We start from the raw sequence: 17154 nt of genomic DNA on the forward strand, positions 1-17154 counted from the left end.
TTATACGACATAACATCCATGCCTATTTACAGTCACAACTCGCGACTTATTTCATCTGCTTGTCTCGGAGAGATTTGCTTTAATTTGCTTGCTGGACAATTTATTAGCCACTATTCTTAGAAAAATGATTAGGTGACAATGTTTAATCTACTATAAGAACGACATTATAGTCTAGACCACAAAAAACCAACTAACAAATAATTATAAATTATTGTGAGGGTCCATTTCTTTGAAAATTGGTAACTCACTCCAGATTGTTATTTTCCCAGTAAGTCAAAGATTGTTAAGTTAGCAAACCCCTATTCTTAACTACCACAAGACTTCGCCTAGGAGCTTCTAGATAACTGTAATTTAGAGAGAAATATGGGGGAAACTTTATAAAATGGATCGATAATTTAACATTTCCCAATCCCAAGTGTCCCAAGAAGAGAGTGACCATCACTAGATCCGATCAAATGGAGCAAAGGTTGCTAGAAGCAGCTCGAAAGGGCAATATTGATGAGCTGAATGACTTGATCGGAAGCAATGGGCTGATCCTTGGAGAGATGGTTCTCAAAGGAGCCGGTCACACACCGCTACACATCGCTTGTGTGGCTGGCCATTTGGATTTCGTCTGAGAGCTCCTGAAGTGGATGCCAAAGTTTGCAAAAAAAGTGAATGCGGATGGTTTTAGTCCACTGAACATCGCGGCAGCTCGAAGTGATGTTGAGATCGCGAGGGAGCTCTTGGGAGTGGGTCCACACCTGTGCTCCATGAAGGGATGGGAGAGAAGAATCCCTTTGCATTATGCCATCATAAATGGGGAGCTCGATGTCATGAAGGTACTACTCTCTGCTTCTCTTGAGTCTATTGAAGAGACAACCGCTAGGGAGGAGATGGTGCTTCACCTCGCCGTGAAGAACAACCGGTTTGAAGCAGTTGTTGTGTTAGTGGAGCATCTGAAGCAGCATAGAAGGAGCAGGTCATCAATCGGCAGGATAACAAAGGCAACACTGTCTTGCATGTCGCCGCTGCCGTCCAAAATTTTGAGGCAAGTCGCGTTGTTCCGTTTTATCATCACTAGAATGAAGGATATCTCATTCATGCAAAAGAAAAAAAGAAATCTTTATTATCTTATATTTCAATGTTGATGACAACAAAACAAAGACGGAAAAAAAAATTGCAGGTGGTTAACTTCATGCTTTTTGGTTCTGCTCTGGAGTTCGGAATCGTGGAGATGAACACCTTGAACAAGAGTGGCTTAACCCCTCTCGATGTCTCATATCACCTAGATCGAGATATTAGAGAAATCCTCATGCAGGCAGGAGCCAAACACGGACAATCCAACTTGCCCTCTTCAGAAATAGTCCTGGCGGTTGGTGACCAAGATAATAATGAGAGAGCTACCAGCTATCAATCAGTTATGAAACCTGCAGTTGAAAATGATCATCCACAATCAAAAGATTCGAACCAAGGACAAAAGCCTTTGGACGATAAACGCAGTGACCTCCTGGTTGTAGCCGTGCTCATAGTAAGCGCAACCTTCCAAGCAGTGATTCAGCCTCCAACTCTTTTTAAAAAATTCGAAACTCATACCAAGAAAGGCTTCCTTGCAGCATACATATCTTTTGAGGGAAGTACCTTCTCTAGGAATTTCGCTTTATTTGTGTTCCTGTGCAGCAACACGTTTGGATTTTTGTTGTCTGTTCAGATGATCATTTATCTCACCAAAGGACTTCCATTGAGACAACCATTGGTGCTCTTCACGTCTGGGATGGTTTTTACTTACCTTAACTGCATGGCGAACGTACTGTCCAGGTACGTGAAGGGAAGAGAGGGGAGACGGTGCTTCACCTTGCCGTGAAGAACAACCGCTTTGACATAGTCGTTGTGTTGGTGGAGCATCTGAAGCAGAACGAGAAGGAGCAGGTGATCAATTGGAAGGACCACAAAGGCAACACCGTCTTGCATCTCGCGGCTGCCGTAAAAAATTTCGAGGCAAGTCACGCTGTTCCCTTATCTTATCGCACTTTTATTTGGGCATTATTTCAGGGATGGTGTTAATTTGGTGTCCCTACAACATACAAAGATCTTCTAAGCAGATGAATTTATTTGATTGTATGCAACAAGAATTTATGTAGTATTTTACTGTCTAAAAAATCAATGAGGATAAAACAAAGATGGCATAGAGTTGCAGGTGGTTGACTTCATGCTTAAGTATGAGACTGTGGAGGTGAACGCCTCGAACGAGAGGGGCTTGACGCCTCTTGATCTCTCAACTCTTTTGCAAAGAGGATCTGGAGATAGAGAGATCACAAAAATTCTCGCCCGAGCTAGAGCCACGCACGAAAAAGGAAGATCAAACTCACCCGCTTCATTATCATTCTCAGTGGACAACAACGATATCGAGGGAGCTAACAGTCATCAATCAAATGGGGAATCAATCACAAATGCTCCTCAATCATTAACACAATCGACATGGAAAAATCTGAACAAAGAAAAGGAGTAGTTGGGCGACATGCGTAACGCCTTGCTGGTTGTCGCCACGCTCATCACAACTACAACCTACCAATCCGTGTTCCAGCCTCCACGCTTTTCGTCAAATGTTGACCCTAATTTCAGCAAAGGCTTCCTCGCGCCTCCTACTTTTGATCATGCTCTGGATTTTACTAATATCTACCTAAAAGTCTTATCGCAAAAGCAATATTTGGCACAGTGCAAACTTGAGCATACATGATACTTCTAAGTGCACTAGTATAAGTATGTCCTTCATTTGGACTTTCTCAGTCTTTGAATGAGGACACCACACTAGACTCAGTTTATCACCTTTAATAGAGCAATTCTTAGCTCATGATGTTGCATACTGAATCTTTTTATAATATAATCAACATTTGCCCTCTGAGATAAACCCAATACACAACGAGAACGATTCATATAGATCTCAATGCCAAGAACAAAAGTCACCTTACCAAGGTAATTTAGTGACAGTATTTGCTTTGTCTCATGCAGTTATCCAAGATCACTACTTGTAAGCAAGATATCGTTTACATAAAGCATGAGAAAAATACACTTCCTCCCATTAACCTTGTAGTATATATAATAATCTATTTTGTTCTCAACAAAACCGAATGAAGTGATAACACTATGAAACTTCAAGCACCATTGTCAACAAACTTGCTTAAGGCCATAAATAAGACTTTTCAATTTACACATAAGTTTACTTGAATCGTCATTGCAAAGCTTTCAAGCCATTCCATATAGATCTCTTTATCAAGATATTCATTGAGAAATACAGTTTTAACATTCATTTTATAGTTTACTTCTTCTCTTTGAGAGAAAGTCTTTGACTACTAGTGTGGGTTTAAACTTATAAATATTTTATTTGGAATCTTTTTTAGTCTTGTACACCCATTTGCAATAGATGAGCTGGTGACCTTCAGACAATTCAACAATTTCCCAAACACTATTATGTTTCATAGATTGTATATTGTCTTTCATCGTAATTAACCACAAATCTGCTTAACGACAAGAAACAACATTTATATAAGTCACTAGATCGACCTCACAATAGATATTGTAGTCATGCTCTCACCTAATAAATCTCTTAAGTGGAACTACAATCACTTCATCTTGCACCTGAGAGGTTTTGCGACATCCTGGAATTTCAATTCTGTTTTCAATTAGATAAATCGGGCCTTTCATCAACGTGCCTATAGTGCTATTCTCAGAGTTGATTACTCCTGAGATAACTAGAATATTTGGGAAATCCATTAAAGAATTTTAATGCAATAGACTGGAGAATTTGACTAAGAATCAACTACTCGACCGTGCTCATCTGTAAAGATCATTATGGCACAGTAAGATCGATTAGATATTAGAGATAGGCCGGTTAGACTAAGATGTGTGGCTAAACGTGGGTAATTTCACCAAATTACAAAATTCTCGTCGATCGGCACTAGACTGATTTTTCTGTCGTTGTGGCACCCCGTGTCCGTATTTGAAATCTCGAGATTTTCATGACAACCGAGAGTTGCCAATGTGTTGAAAAGGTTCACTGTGGCTCGAAGAAAATCGACCACTAGTCATTTGCACTAAATTTTTTTGAAAGTTACCTGGTAAACTAGGTCATGCTAAAAACACGCCAGATTGAAATTAATTGCGAATTTGAATCTGATTGTTCTGTCATGTCACAAGTCATTTTAGGAACGTTGACTCATTTTCCGAAGATTTTTCTGCAAACCGAGATTTTGGTGGAAAAAGTCAAGATAGGGTCGTTTTTTACCAGGAAATGCAAATGACCGTTTTTTATCGCGAAATTGGGATGCAAGTTGGTTCTAGTGGTGCAAAAAAAAATGTCAATTTGATGGTGAGTATCTTGATTGAAATTTTTGGGAGCCGAATTGATTTGATTCAAGAAGGAATCGGAGAGGAATTGAAGGAAAATTGTACAAAATTCGTATGCCTATTGGTCCATGACTTTTAGACCACTTCCAAGGCTTCTAGAGGAAGCTTTGAGGGCTGTAAGTTGCTAAGGAAGACAGCCATGCAATGGTGGGACCATTTCAAGGGGACAAAGGGATAGGATAGAAGCATTGGAGGGACCCTCTTGGCTTGCTTGTCTCCCTTCTTCCCTCAATCGGTTGAGCCCCCCATTCCAGCAGGTTGAAGACTTCAAAATCTCCAGAGAAACCGAGCCTCCCTCCTTGCTAGCTATTGCAAGCCCTGCCAGAGCCACCACAAGCCGCCGTGTCGCTTGTCGTGACCAGCCGCGCCTAACCGCGAGCTTGCCTGCTCATCGTGCGTCACCGTCATTCTAGACGCATCGTCCGCTCTTGCTCGCTCGTCCAACATTGCTCGCTCGTCCAACAGGTCACTAGGCGATCTTAGGCCACCGTCGGAGCCTTCACCGCCGCCGCATGTCGCCACCCAGCTTCGCCTAGGTTGCTGCTGTCGTCCGCCTCCCTTCCTCACCGTTTTAGCCCGATCTAGCCAAGCCGAGCAGTCCTTCGGTTCAAGGACAGAACTGAAAAGCCTAGCAAGCCCGTGGACCTTCGAGGCCCACTTTGGTGCCCTTCCCGACCTCGTTTGGTGTCCCTGCTTTGGAGATTGTTGATCATCTCCGCGTCCTATCGAAGTGAACCCGTCGGATTGTTAATCAAGTGAGTTTACTCACTAATCTCCACTTAGGGAGTTAATTATGCTTAAGGGTTGATTAGTTTATGTTAAGTACGGATTAGGTGGTTAGTTAGAACGTATTAACAATTTAATTAATTAATATTGCACGTTAGGTGGTTATAGTAGAGTAATTAGCAAGTAGACAAGTTATAGTATTTATCTAACAAGTCTTGGGATTTTTTTGGGCCCGTTTCTGTATTTATTTAGGCTTTTCCGGCCTAAGTTGCATTTATTGGTTTTTATTAATTAATTTTGGTAATTATTTTATTAATTATTATTTTTCGAAAATTAGACCGGGATAGCTAGTGATCAGAATTTTGTGCTGAGTTTAATGGTGTGATTAGTTTATTTATTTGACTATTATTTTTTGCAAATTGAGCGTTGATTGAAATTTTGGGTATTTATCCCAAAATTTATTAATTTCAGTATTTAATTAGAAAAGTACCGGGCATCGGTCTACAACGCCAAAAATGTTTTTATCAATTATATAATTAGTGAGATTTTATGAAAAAAAAGATATTATGTTTTTGGCTGAGGCCTACCATGTACCTACACACGATTATTTTACTAGGTATTATGAAAATGGTGGAATTGTTAGTGGATGAGTATATTATCCATAAATTAGCTTCGGTGAGCATAAATCAGCTTCGATGAGCATATATCAGCTTCGGTGAGATATACTATTTATCATTGTCAGCTTAGGCAAGCATTCTTTCATATCAGCTTAGGTGAGCAGTAATCGTTTCAAGGAAACAACTTGATAGATAGTATTCAATGGGTACACCGAGAGATGGTCTTGATGACATAGAATCGATTGGTTCAATTGATCGATGGTTTGATTTGATTTGATGATTGATTGAGTGACTGAATTATACTGACTTGCAGGAAGGGACTGAGGCAAAGGTAAGTCCTTTGACTTGTGCTTGTGCTTCGGCACCCCTTAGGATGTATTTCCTTCATAGTCGGAACTTAGGGGGTGAACTTGCTAAGACGTCGTCTCACCCCATTGTGGGATAACATTTTTAGGTCCTTAGATAGCAGCTCCTCCCGAGCGTTTTGGACAGCCAAAGAAGGTCACTAAGCAGAAGTGTTTTATTCCGCTGCATGGGAACCTAAGAGGGTGGGTCTATGAGTTGGTGAGATCTGTGGTCTGGGTTGATGAGGCCTTACCCTATAAGGTACCCTACCGATATAGATCATGGTATTGTCAAGAGCGGAATGGATAGAGAGAGGGTCATATACCTGAATCTAAGGTCCCTATGTACGTGCTGAAAGTAGCTTTTGGAAAGGGTACGATTGACCCTCCAGGTGGTTCAGTGGTGGATTCGAATTTGTCGGATCTAGAGTTCCTAGTGTATTCGGAGGAGGACTCAAATGCTTGAGGATCAGTAGCCTCTCCCCCACCTGTTTTGTAGACCTTGTACATGGATCGGCTATTATTGTATATTACATAGTCTGAAATGTATATAAGTGTAGTTTGGTTTTCAAAAATTCGTGGCCCTACTTTTCTATCACATCCTGTTGTTGTCTGGAGATTTATTTATTTGCTTCCACATGCTTATTAAAACGAATGGGTCGGCGTCACATCTTGGGACGTCGTTACTTAATTGACCGCTAAGAGATTTGCATGCACTCGGAGGATCAGGGCATGACAGGTTTGACAAACTTCATCGGGAATTATATCAATAACAGTATCCTAAACCTCAACAAGCTTAGTCTGTGGTGTATGAGACACCACAATTGTCTATACAGACAAAGACACAATGGTCTCCACCATACAATTATTTTTAATAGTCCGAGAGCAACTATCCTTTGTGGTTACGTCGAACTTTAGAAACTTCACTGTTTGTGATTCTATAATTCTTGCACCTCTATTAGGATGATAAAACCTAATATCCCCTTAAATGATTTGGGTAAGATACTAAGTGGTTATGGATTTCTACTTACTTAATGTTATATTATATAATCTCATTTCTACCAGACACTCCAAATCTTAAAATGATTCAATCTAGGTTTACATTCAGGCGACAACTCAAAAAAGAGTCAATGAAACAACTTTGGTAGAAACACAGTTTAATGCATATAGGGTTGTTTTCAATGCTTCGCCGCACAAAAAATCAGATAAATTAGTCATACTAATTATACTCACCATCATGTCCTTTATGGTGCAATTATGCCTTTTGGTCACATCAATTTGTTCAAAATTTTCGAGCATGGTAAACTAAGTTACCATCTCAAAGTCTTCCAAGTACTTGATAAATGGCCCTTTAAGCTATTCCACATTATTATACTTGCCAAAATACTCACCACTATGGTCATGTCTGATAACCTTTAATACTTATCCCAACTATTTCTCGACTTCAGACCAAAAGGTCTTGAACTTGTCAAGAGACTCAAACTTTTCTTTAATCAAATACAGATAACCATATTGGGAGTAGTCGTCAATGAAATAATATACAACATCACCATAGACATCATGTGAATGACCTCTAATAAGTCAAAACTTCAAACCGTAGTTTTCTTCTTTATTTTAATCATCTTATTTATATAAATCTACAAAATTTTCTATGTAACTTATAAGAGTAGACAAAACGTCAACTTTATTAGTCTTTTTACTCTTTCTCTAGACATATGATCAAGATGTTAATGTATAAGACTGTTTCTTAAGCAGAAGTCTTTGTGAAACAACATTTTCAACTATATAAGTGATGTACATATCGTTGGAAAATTAATACAATTGGTACAATCCATTTGACATACTGCAACACCCAACTTTATTTGAATTAGAAAATATAGAAATAGTATTGTTCTTTACTTTAAAAGAATAGTCACACACTTCTAGACATTATACAAAAACTAAGTTCTGTCTATAGGAATGTACATAAAAGTGTTTCTCAACATCAAATGAAAACCAGAACCCATAATCAAAACAATATCTCCTACAAACTTGATGTCAACTTTACTGTTGTTTTCCATGATGAGTTATGATTCATGACTTCTTTTGATTTATGGATCCCCATATTGTAAACAACATAATTCATTGTACCACTATGTAACCATCAATGACTGGATGAGGCTTTCGATAGGAATTGGATTCATAAACGAATGTCAAAGCCAAAGAATCATTAACTATAGGCTCACACTTGGACAACCGAGCTTTATATTTATCGTAGTGTTTCTTTATATGTCATTTCTTCCTACAAAAGTAGCAAATGATATAATTTCTCTTAAAGGATGCTATCTTGGAACCAGATTGTTAGAATGACTAGTGGTTTTATGAGTTCCTTTATGAGTAAGATTTTGGACTTCAAATCTACCATCCTTAAGACGTAATTCCGTGCATTTATCCCAAACTCGGCATCAAACAAGACACAATTTCAAGCCACCAAGGCTTCCAACATCCTTTAGTAGTGCAGTCAGCCAGTAAATTATTTTCAAATGCTCATGAATGGGACGCTTCATAGATAATGGACAAACTTGATTACTCTTTTCCCAAGCAATAAAATGTACTTTCTAATTCCATATTGCCAACAGTAAGATTGTCAACTTATTCTTAGTGAGAGCAATATGAACATCCACCAGCTTTATCTCAAATAGAAAATCATTTTTTAACCACTTAAAACTTAACCCAGTAAGGACGTCAATCACAATGGAGTTGTCATTTACAGAGAAGGTGATGAAAATAACAGGTAATGTATACAATTGGCATCATGCAAGTACTGTGTAACTTGAGAACTTTATAAGTACACATCTCGAAAGCTGCATACATCATCATATAAACACTTTTGGGCAATATACATGATATGTAATTGTACACTCTCCACATGACAACGGCCATGAGAATATATTCTAACTTTTCACGAATTCATCACCTTTAGGTGTATGAACCCCTACAGTCAATCACTCTTCAACCATATGTTGTACATGTACCCCTCCATGAATTAATACACAATCACCTCCTTTGGGAGTATGACCATGCATCAAAATAGGAAACATCATATCACAAGATGAGACGATATTTCTCAAATCCAATCAAGTATGCTACTTTGGCGGTCACAATCCAATTGAATTATTGAAGCTCTCTTATACCAATGATATAAACTTTATGCCTCACATCCATCTTATACATATGATTTTAGACTTGATGATAGGGGCAATTTGTCACTAAAATCACATGTCATGCCAATTACATTACTCCATTCATTGATACATGTCGAACCTTATACATTTCATTAATGAAACACATTTAACGCAATCTTTATGTGATGATATACATGTGAGCTCACAATGTATTCTCGAAACCATAGATAAATCCATGAAAAATTCGCAAAAAAATCCAACAAATGCACGTATTTAGGGTTCCGCATGTATTTTCACATCCTTAAAAGCATCAAACATGTAAAATGAACACATCACAATGTAGAGAATTTTCATACGAGCATGTCGGTGCCAACCATGTGCTGAACAAAGGTCCCACATGCCTTCATGTGCCCTTGGAGTGCGTGGCGCATGAGCTGCACAAGCTAGAGTGCTTAAACCAATCTGAAAGCCAGTTTGACTTGGTCCGACTGGTCAATGGTCCAACCGGTCAATGGTTCGTGTCACGCCCCGATCCTCCGAGCACGCGAACATCCCACTCTGGTCGATGCAAATGCGACTTCCCAGGACACGTCGCCGACCCATTCTTTTTATTACGCATGCGGAAGCGAAACAAATCTCCTGACAACATTTAACTTGGGATAGAAAAGCAGGCAATCAATCACAACCAGACAAGCTTTCTTATAAACACATAGGTTTATATACAACACTGGATGGTCTACAAAATAGATAGGCTCAACAACTAGGAACGTCCTATGACCAACTTGTCAGACACGTTCGCCAATTCTTCAGCCTCCACCTTCCCAACTCCAGGACTTCCGGTCCTCCACGACCGTCATCTAGGGACCTGAAATATTATCCCACAACCGGGATGAGACTACGTCTCAGCGAGTCCTACCATCTAAAACTCAATTAGGAAGAAAATACGTCTCAGGGCGCTCTAGCCACACAATTAGGATAGAGGACTTACCTCGCCTCAATTCCTTCCTGCACGTCAGTACAATTCATATTCAAACAATGCTCGCACAAGCTGAATCTACCGACATACCCATCGGTCTATCAATTCAGTCAATCCAATTGATATCATACGATCCACACATCTATCAATTCATATCATCTATTAAACCATACCATCTATTCATCCATCAATACAATTATGGCTCGTACAAGCTGAATTGGATGCAATGCTCTCACAAGCTGATATAGATGGTAGCTCGCACAAGCTGATATATGGATCGTTGCTCTCACAAGCTGATAAATGATCATTGCTCTCACAAGCCGACATACAGTGCTCACACAAGCTGACAATGATGCTCACACAAGGTGATACATATATAAACCAATTGCTCGCCAAAGCTGATAATTCAATAATAAACCAACTCATACCTCAATTCAATCAATCAATCAATTCAATCGATTCAAACTGGTCATACAAACCAATTACGGTGCTAAAAGCTAACACCGGGTATTTTCAAGTTAAATACCACAACTTCATGAATTTCACACAATTCCACACTTTTGGAATTATTCACCATAATCATCAATCACTCAATTTCTCAATTTAAACATACAATTAACACAAACCGACCGCACTGCTGCGATCAGCGCGAAATTCTAACGACCGGCCATCCCGGCATAATTTTCGAAATTATTAAATAATTAAATTTAATTCCGAAAATTAAATAATTAAATATTATATTATAATAATATAAAATAATAAAATAATATTTAAAAATTCGAAATAATTATTTAATTAAAAATAATCAATTAGGGCTTAAATTAGATTACACTAATTTAAACATACAATTAGCCCTAATTAAACACCCATTAAACTAATCATACAACTAATCTAATTTACATTAAAATAATCTAATTTAATCACATAAACCTAATTAGACTAATCTAAACACCCCTTAAGCGTCATTAACTCACTAAGCAAGAATTAGAGGATAAACTCACCCGATTAACGAGCCGAACGGCTCAAAACGACAAGGACGACGCGAGGGTCGATAGTCTCCAAGGCGGGCCTAGCTTCCGGGGTCGGGAAGCCGGCCAAAACGGGCCAAATAGCCGCTGCCATACCCATTTTTCCAGCTTCTGTCCATTGCTGGTTGAGGGCGGATCCGGCACCGATTGAGGCGCACAAAGGCCTAGATGGACGGAGGAGACCAAACCGGACCTAGGCGGGGCTTCACGGTGGCCGGAGGTGGGCTGGACGGCTCCGGCGGAGCTCCACCAGATCTGAAATGGCTGCTGGACTCGCGGAACAGAAGGGACGAGCAGGCGCACGGCTGCTGCCTTCGTCTACTTGCGACGGCGAAGGGGAGGTCGGACGGGAGGCTCCGGCTGTTCCGGGGACAAGACGGCGGACGGCGACGGACGGGGCTTCTCTGGTTCGCTGCTGGGTCCTTCGAGCAACAAGGAGATGGGGGAGAAAGGGCTTCGACGATGCAGGAGGAAGAACAGAAGGCGGAGGGCGAGCGGCGAAGGCGGAGCAGCGACGACGGCGTCGTGGTGGCGCGCGAAGGCTGCGACGGCTTCAGCTGATCTTCTGCAGCTGCCGAGGTCTTCTTCGGTTTCTTTGGGTTCCTCGCACGACCCGAAGAGATGGGGGAGAGAGAAGCAACAATGGGAGAGAAGGAGAAAGGGGGTCCGGTTCTCTCTCTCTCTCTCTTTCTCTCTCTCTCTCTCTTTGGCCCCACCATGACCTCATGGATGATGTCACCTTCCACTATCTCCCACAACCTCATTCCAATGGGTTCAATTTCATTTTCCGCCGTGGCATGAAATCTTGTACACTTAATTCAATCAATTCTCAATCAATTCCATTCAATTGAAGCTCAATTAAATTAACCCATGTGTCCTCGGCCTTCTCATGACATTTCCCCATCAAATGATCCAACTTGCATCCCGAAGATTCGATTAAAAACGGCCCTCTAACAATCCCGAACATAAACGGCCTTATTTTGCTGTTTCCGCCAGAAATCTCGGTTTGTAGAAAAATCTTCTGGAGATGAGTCGACATTCCTAAAATGAATTGTGACTTGACAGAACTTCCAATTTCTGTAATCGGGTTAAATTTCACGGTTAAATTCAATCTAGCGCGACTTTAGCGCGTCCTAATCTACCGGGTAGCTTTTAGGAATTTTCTGTACAATTGACTTGTGGTTGATTATTTTCAAGCCACAAAGTGCATCTTCGACACATTGGTGACTCTTGATTGTTGTAGAAATCTCGAGGTTTCAAATACGGACACAGGGTACCAAAACGATAGAGAAATCGGTCTAGTGTCGATCAACAAGAATTGTGCAATTAGGTGGAATCACCCACACTGAATTACATGGTTACGTTGAATCGACCTATCTCCGGTCTCTAATCGGTCTATGCCGTAATGACCCTTGCAGATTAGTACAAAGCGAGCGATCGTTTCTGGTCGAATTCTCAAGTCTATTGCGTTTAGATTCCTTAACGGCTTCACCCGATAGACTAGTTATCTCGTGAGTGATCAGCTCGAGAGAAGAAAGCTATAGACGCGAAGATGAAATGCCCGACTTATTTAATTGAAACCAGAATTGGAAAATCGGGATGTCACAGTTCGACCGGCTATCGGTCCGACCGGTCAACGGTCCACTGATTCAGGTCAACCCGACCGGTGGAATGATGTCATCGACCACTGAATGACGTCATCCGTGATGTCGATGTCGGCAAGGCAATGGTGAAGTCGGTGGGGTGAAGTCACTGATGACGTCATCCCCACCTAAGGCGATTCAGGTGCCGTGCACGTGAGCACATGCAGCGACACATGGCATTGGTTTTCACCACCTTCCTGGCACATATGGGTGCATGAGGCTATGCCCAGCCTCTTTCAAAGTCGCACCACCCATCAAAATGCTTGTCTCGATGAGACAAGTCCAACTATGAAATGAATATTCACTTTTGCTAGACCAAAATTCACAAAAACAAGCAAAACTGTCCAATGCTAGGTCAAATCCAAAATGTTCATGGGTGGCACATTTGGCCTCGCCTGGAGGCGTGCCACCCATGGAAACACTCGTCTTGCCAAGACAAGTCCAAATATGTGTTCAAAATCAAGTTTCAACGGATAAAATTTCCCAAAACGGGCCAAATGTAATAGTTCGAGTTCTAGTCTATGGAAGCTGTGATACCAAATGTTAGCCGTCGAAATAGCTTCCCAAGATTGATATAGCCAGAAACTCGAGCATATTAAAGGAGAATACGGAGATTTGCATGCCTAATTTGGAATCTGTCATTCTTTATGTAGAATGGCAATGATTCGACGCTTCGGTTCTTCTCCTCTATGACCCTCAGATCCTGGCTCGATGAGACTGTCCCTCACAGCTTTCCTTATGTGAGGTGAGTGAGTGTTCATGGAAGTAAGAGGGTTACGAGAGGGGCTTTAGCACTATTTATAAAGTTTTCAGCCAGACTTTCTCATCATGAGCTAGACCCAACTCGGCCCACACACATATTTGACTATTAAGAAATCTTATGTCTTATCTTAATAGACCAACCTCGTAAGATGGTAAATTACAATCTCAATTAATATAGCCCATATCAGGAAAACTCTCACACAGAAAACTACAAATGCCCAAATGCAAAGTTCAAAAGAATAGCCAAATCATGATGGTCTTTTAGGAGGAACAAAATGAGAGACATCGCACAACCTGTTATTGAATGAAGGACTCTAATTCCTTTAGCCAAGCAAACAAACATCAGTTCCGAAATTGAAGTTTCTATTGTCGGACATCCTTAAGAAAAGCTCCGACAAAATGAAAATAGACAGAGAGTGAGAGAGAAAGAGATGAGAGAAAAGGAGAGACCTTTCCAGTTTGGGACGGAAAAAGCGACTCGATCTTGGACTGCGGAGTGGATAGGAAGTCATCTTCCTCACTGCTCTCTCTCTCTCCCTCTCTCTCTCTCCCCTTGTTCAACAAGGAGATGGATGCGAGACAAGCCATGAGCATGGAGTCGTTAGAATAATTTTTTGTTTTGATCTCGTACATATTAAAATAATAATCGAAGGCTTATGTGCACATGAATATGAAACTCATCCTAAAACATAACTGAAAAGGGGAATATTTTTGCAGAATTCTCAAGTGGAAGGGATGTGTATTTGAGTTTGAAGAAGAGGAAAATCTTACATATTGAATCATAATACATTTCAATTGGATTTCACATACAAGCATATCTTTCCGTGACATCGGTACTAAGTACACACAATCCTATAAAACGACTAACATACAAGAGATAGGGCATTTTGAATTTAGGTCCAACTAGTAGGACATGTAACTTTCTATCTCTTGAGCCCATTAGCTTCTCCATGCTAATAATATTCATACAGAAAAATGAGTACCTATTTATCGACCAAGCAATGCTCCACGGACTAAGAAATGTGTACTAAATGATGGAGCAATCTATGTGGTGGATGTCATGTCATCAAGTATGTGTCCAATAAGCATAATGTCAACACGTATGAATAATTTCGAGTATAGAAAATTTAGATTTTATGGATAAACTTATGTGAATACAAATATGTATGTAGCATTTCACAAGATGCTCCGATAATATCATGCGGATACCTCAATAACAATGCGTAAACGTATAAGTTGATGTAAATAAACTTTAGTGTGGTTCAATAAGACCAGCTATTTATATATATATATATTGCCTTGTTATATTGCAATTGTGAACGTCAAAAGGTGCTTTGCGGTTTCTGATGATGATTACAGGCCCATCGCCTATTGCAACACTATATATAAGTGTATCACAAAGGTGCTGGCTAATCGAGTTGCAACTGTTTTGAAGAGTGTTGTTAGTCTGTTTCAAAGCGCTTTTGTGAAGGGCAGACGAATTAGAGACAACATCTTAATGGCTCAGGAACTCTTCTCCAGTTTTCACCTTGAACCTTACCTTCCTAAGTGTGAGATTAAGGTTGATTTTAGGAAAGCTTATGACACTATGGATTGGGACTTCCTTGAAAAGGTTCTCCTTGCATTTGGCTTTCTTGACTTTGTCACTTGGCTTATTATGACATGTGTGTGCATGCCGATATTTTCCATTGCCTTGAATGGGGAACTTGATGGTTACTTTGCAAGTGGGCGTGGCCTTCGCCAAGGGGATCCTATTTCTCCATACCCTTTTACTTTGGTTATGGAGGTGCTATCTGGAATTTTGTTTAGATGCTCTTCCAAGCTGGAGTTTAAATTCTTCTGGAGGTGCAAGGCGACGAATCTCTCACATCTTTTATTTGTAGATGATGTCTTCCTGTTTTGTGAGGCGGACCTAACTTCGATGAGTCTCCTCAAAGAGGGCCTCCAGCTCTTCTTGTCTTGGAGTGGACTGTACCCAAATCCTTCTAAGAGTGAGATTTTTCTAGTTGGTGGATCGTCTTCTTTAAGGAGTCAGATCCTCCTCAACCTCGGTTTCCAGGAAGGCAATTTACCCATGCGTTACCTAGGGGTTCCTATTATCACCTCGAGGCTTAGCAGAGCAGATTGTTGCGTTCTTGTCAACCATATCACTACGAGGGTTCAAGCTTGGACTCATCACTTTCTCTCTTTTGCTAGCTGGCTTTAGCTTATCAGGTCAGTCCTTCATGCTATTCAAGCCTACTGGGCGAGTGTTTTTATTATACCTATAGTTGTGTTGGACCAAATTGAGAAAGTACTTAGACAATTCCTGTGGAAAGGCTTGGAACTGGAAAGAGGGGGTGCTAAGGTTGCCTGGGAAGATGTGTGCCTTCCAAAAGTGGAAGGAGGCCTTGGCATCCGGAGACTTCGGGATTGTAACAAGGCCACTATGCTTAAGCATATCTGGCTCCTATTTTCAGACAAGGAGGCTTTGTGGTGCAAGTGGATTCATTCCACGTTTTTAAAATCGAGGAATTTTTTGATTGCTAAAAAGCCCACCTGCTATTCTTGGGCTTGGAAGAAAATCCTATCCTTCAAAAGCGAGGTCCGAAATGCCTTTTTTTGGAGGATTGGGATGGCTACTCTACCTCTCTATGGTTTGATAACTGGCACCTTAGGGGCCCCTGAACTTAATCTTCTCGGATTCGATCATCTATAATTTTGGGCTCTCTAGGTAGGCAACGGTGGCTCATCTTTTCTCTGAAGCTTGACATCCTCTCAAGTTGGTGCTTGAGTCGTGGGATCATCCCCTCCCGAGCCTCTCTCATAATTCGGATCGCTTTTGCTGAAGGGAGAGCTCGTCAAGCCAGTTCACTGTTGCGACGGCGTGGGAGACCTTAAGGCAGAAGAGGACTCGGGTCCATTGGCATGAGTTCGTTTGGAACAATGCAATTACTCCTTGCTATCAAGTTAACCTTTGGCTTATGGCCAAGCGTAGGCTTCCCACCCAGATGCTTTTATTGTCTCATGGTAGGATAGACAGTGGTGCTTGTGCCTTCGCAATGATGTGCCCGATTCTATGGACCATCTATTTTTTGGGTGTCGTGTCACGATCGGAGTTGCTTTCTTTTGGGCGGCCATATGCAATCTTTCTTGGTGCAACATGTCTTGGGAGGATAATCTCTATTGGGCCACCACCTTGTTGATGGGAAAATAATTTTATAAGTGCATAGTTCATTTTTCCTTTAGAGCGTTGTGTCATATTATTTGGAAAAACAGGAACAACATTCTTTTTAGAGAATAGCCTCTCACAGTCCCAGCTATGAAGAACCATCTCTTTAAAGTGGTCAGAGATAAGACGATCACTTTTAGGAATGTCAAAGATAACTTTAGGAATAGAAGGTTATAGCGGAGCTGGGGCATTGACCCGGTCATGTTCTCTGGGGATCGCTAGCTACCTTCCTTTCAACCGGTGCGTGTTGACTAAGGCCTTCGGAGCAGCGGCTTTTGCTATTTGCTGTGGTTCTTTTCT

At 40.8% G+C, this 17154-nt stretch overlaps 1 protein-coding gene across 1 annotated transcript; it reads left to right on the forward strand.

Annotated features, from left to right (window-relative positions):
- Nucleotides 1-455: 455 nt before the first annotated feature.
- On the forward strand, nt 456-2488 carry LOC120293716 (ankyrin repeat-containing protein BDA1-like). The gene is made up of 5 exons (XM_039313438.1): nt 456-548; nt 642-986; nt 1166-1510; nt 1798-1977; nt 2177-2488. The coding sequence occupies exons 1-5, from the start codon at nt 456-458 to the stop codon at nt 2486-2488; spliced, it is 1275 nt and encodes a 424-aa protein (XP_039169372.1).
- The last annotated feature ends 14666 nt before the right edge of the window (nt 2489-17154 follow it).

Source organism: Eucalyptus grandis, chromosome 5 (genome assembly GCF_016545825.1).
Source record: "Eucalyptus grandis isolate ANBG69807.140 chromosome 5, ASM1654582v1, whole genome shotgun sequence".
Taxonomy (NCBI): Eukaryota; Viridiplantae; Streptophyta; class Magnoliopsida; order Myrtales; family Myrtaceae; genus Eucalyptus; species Eucalyptus grandis.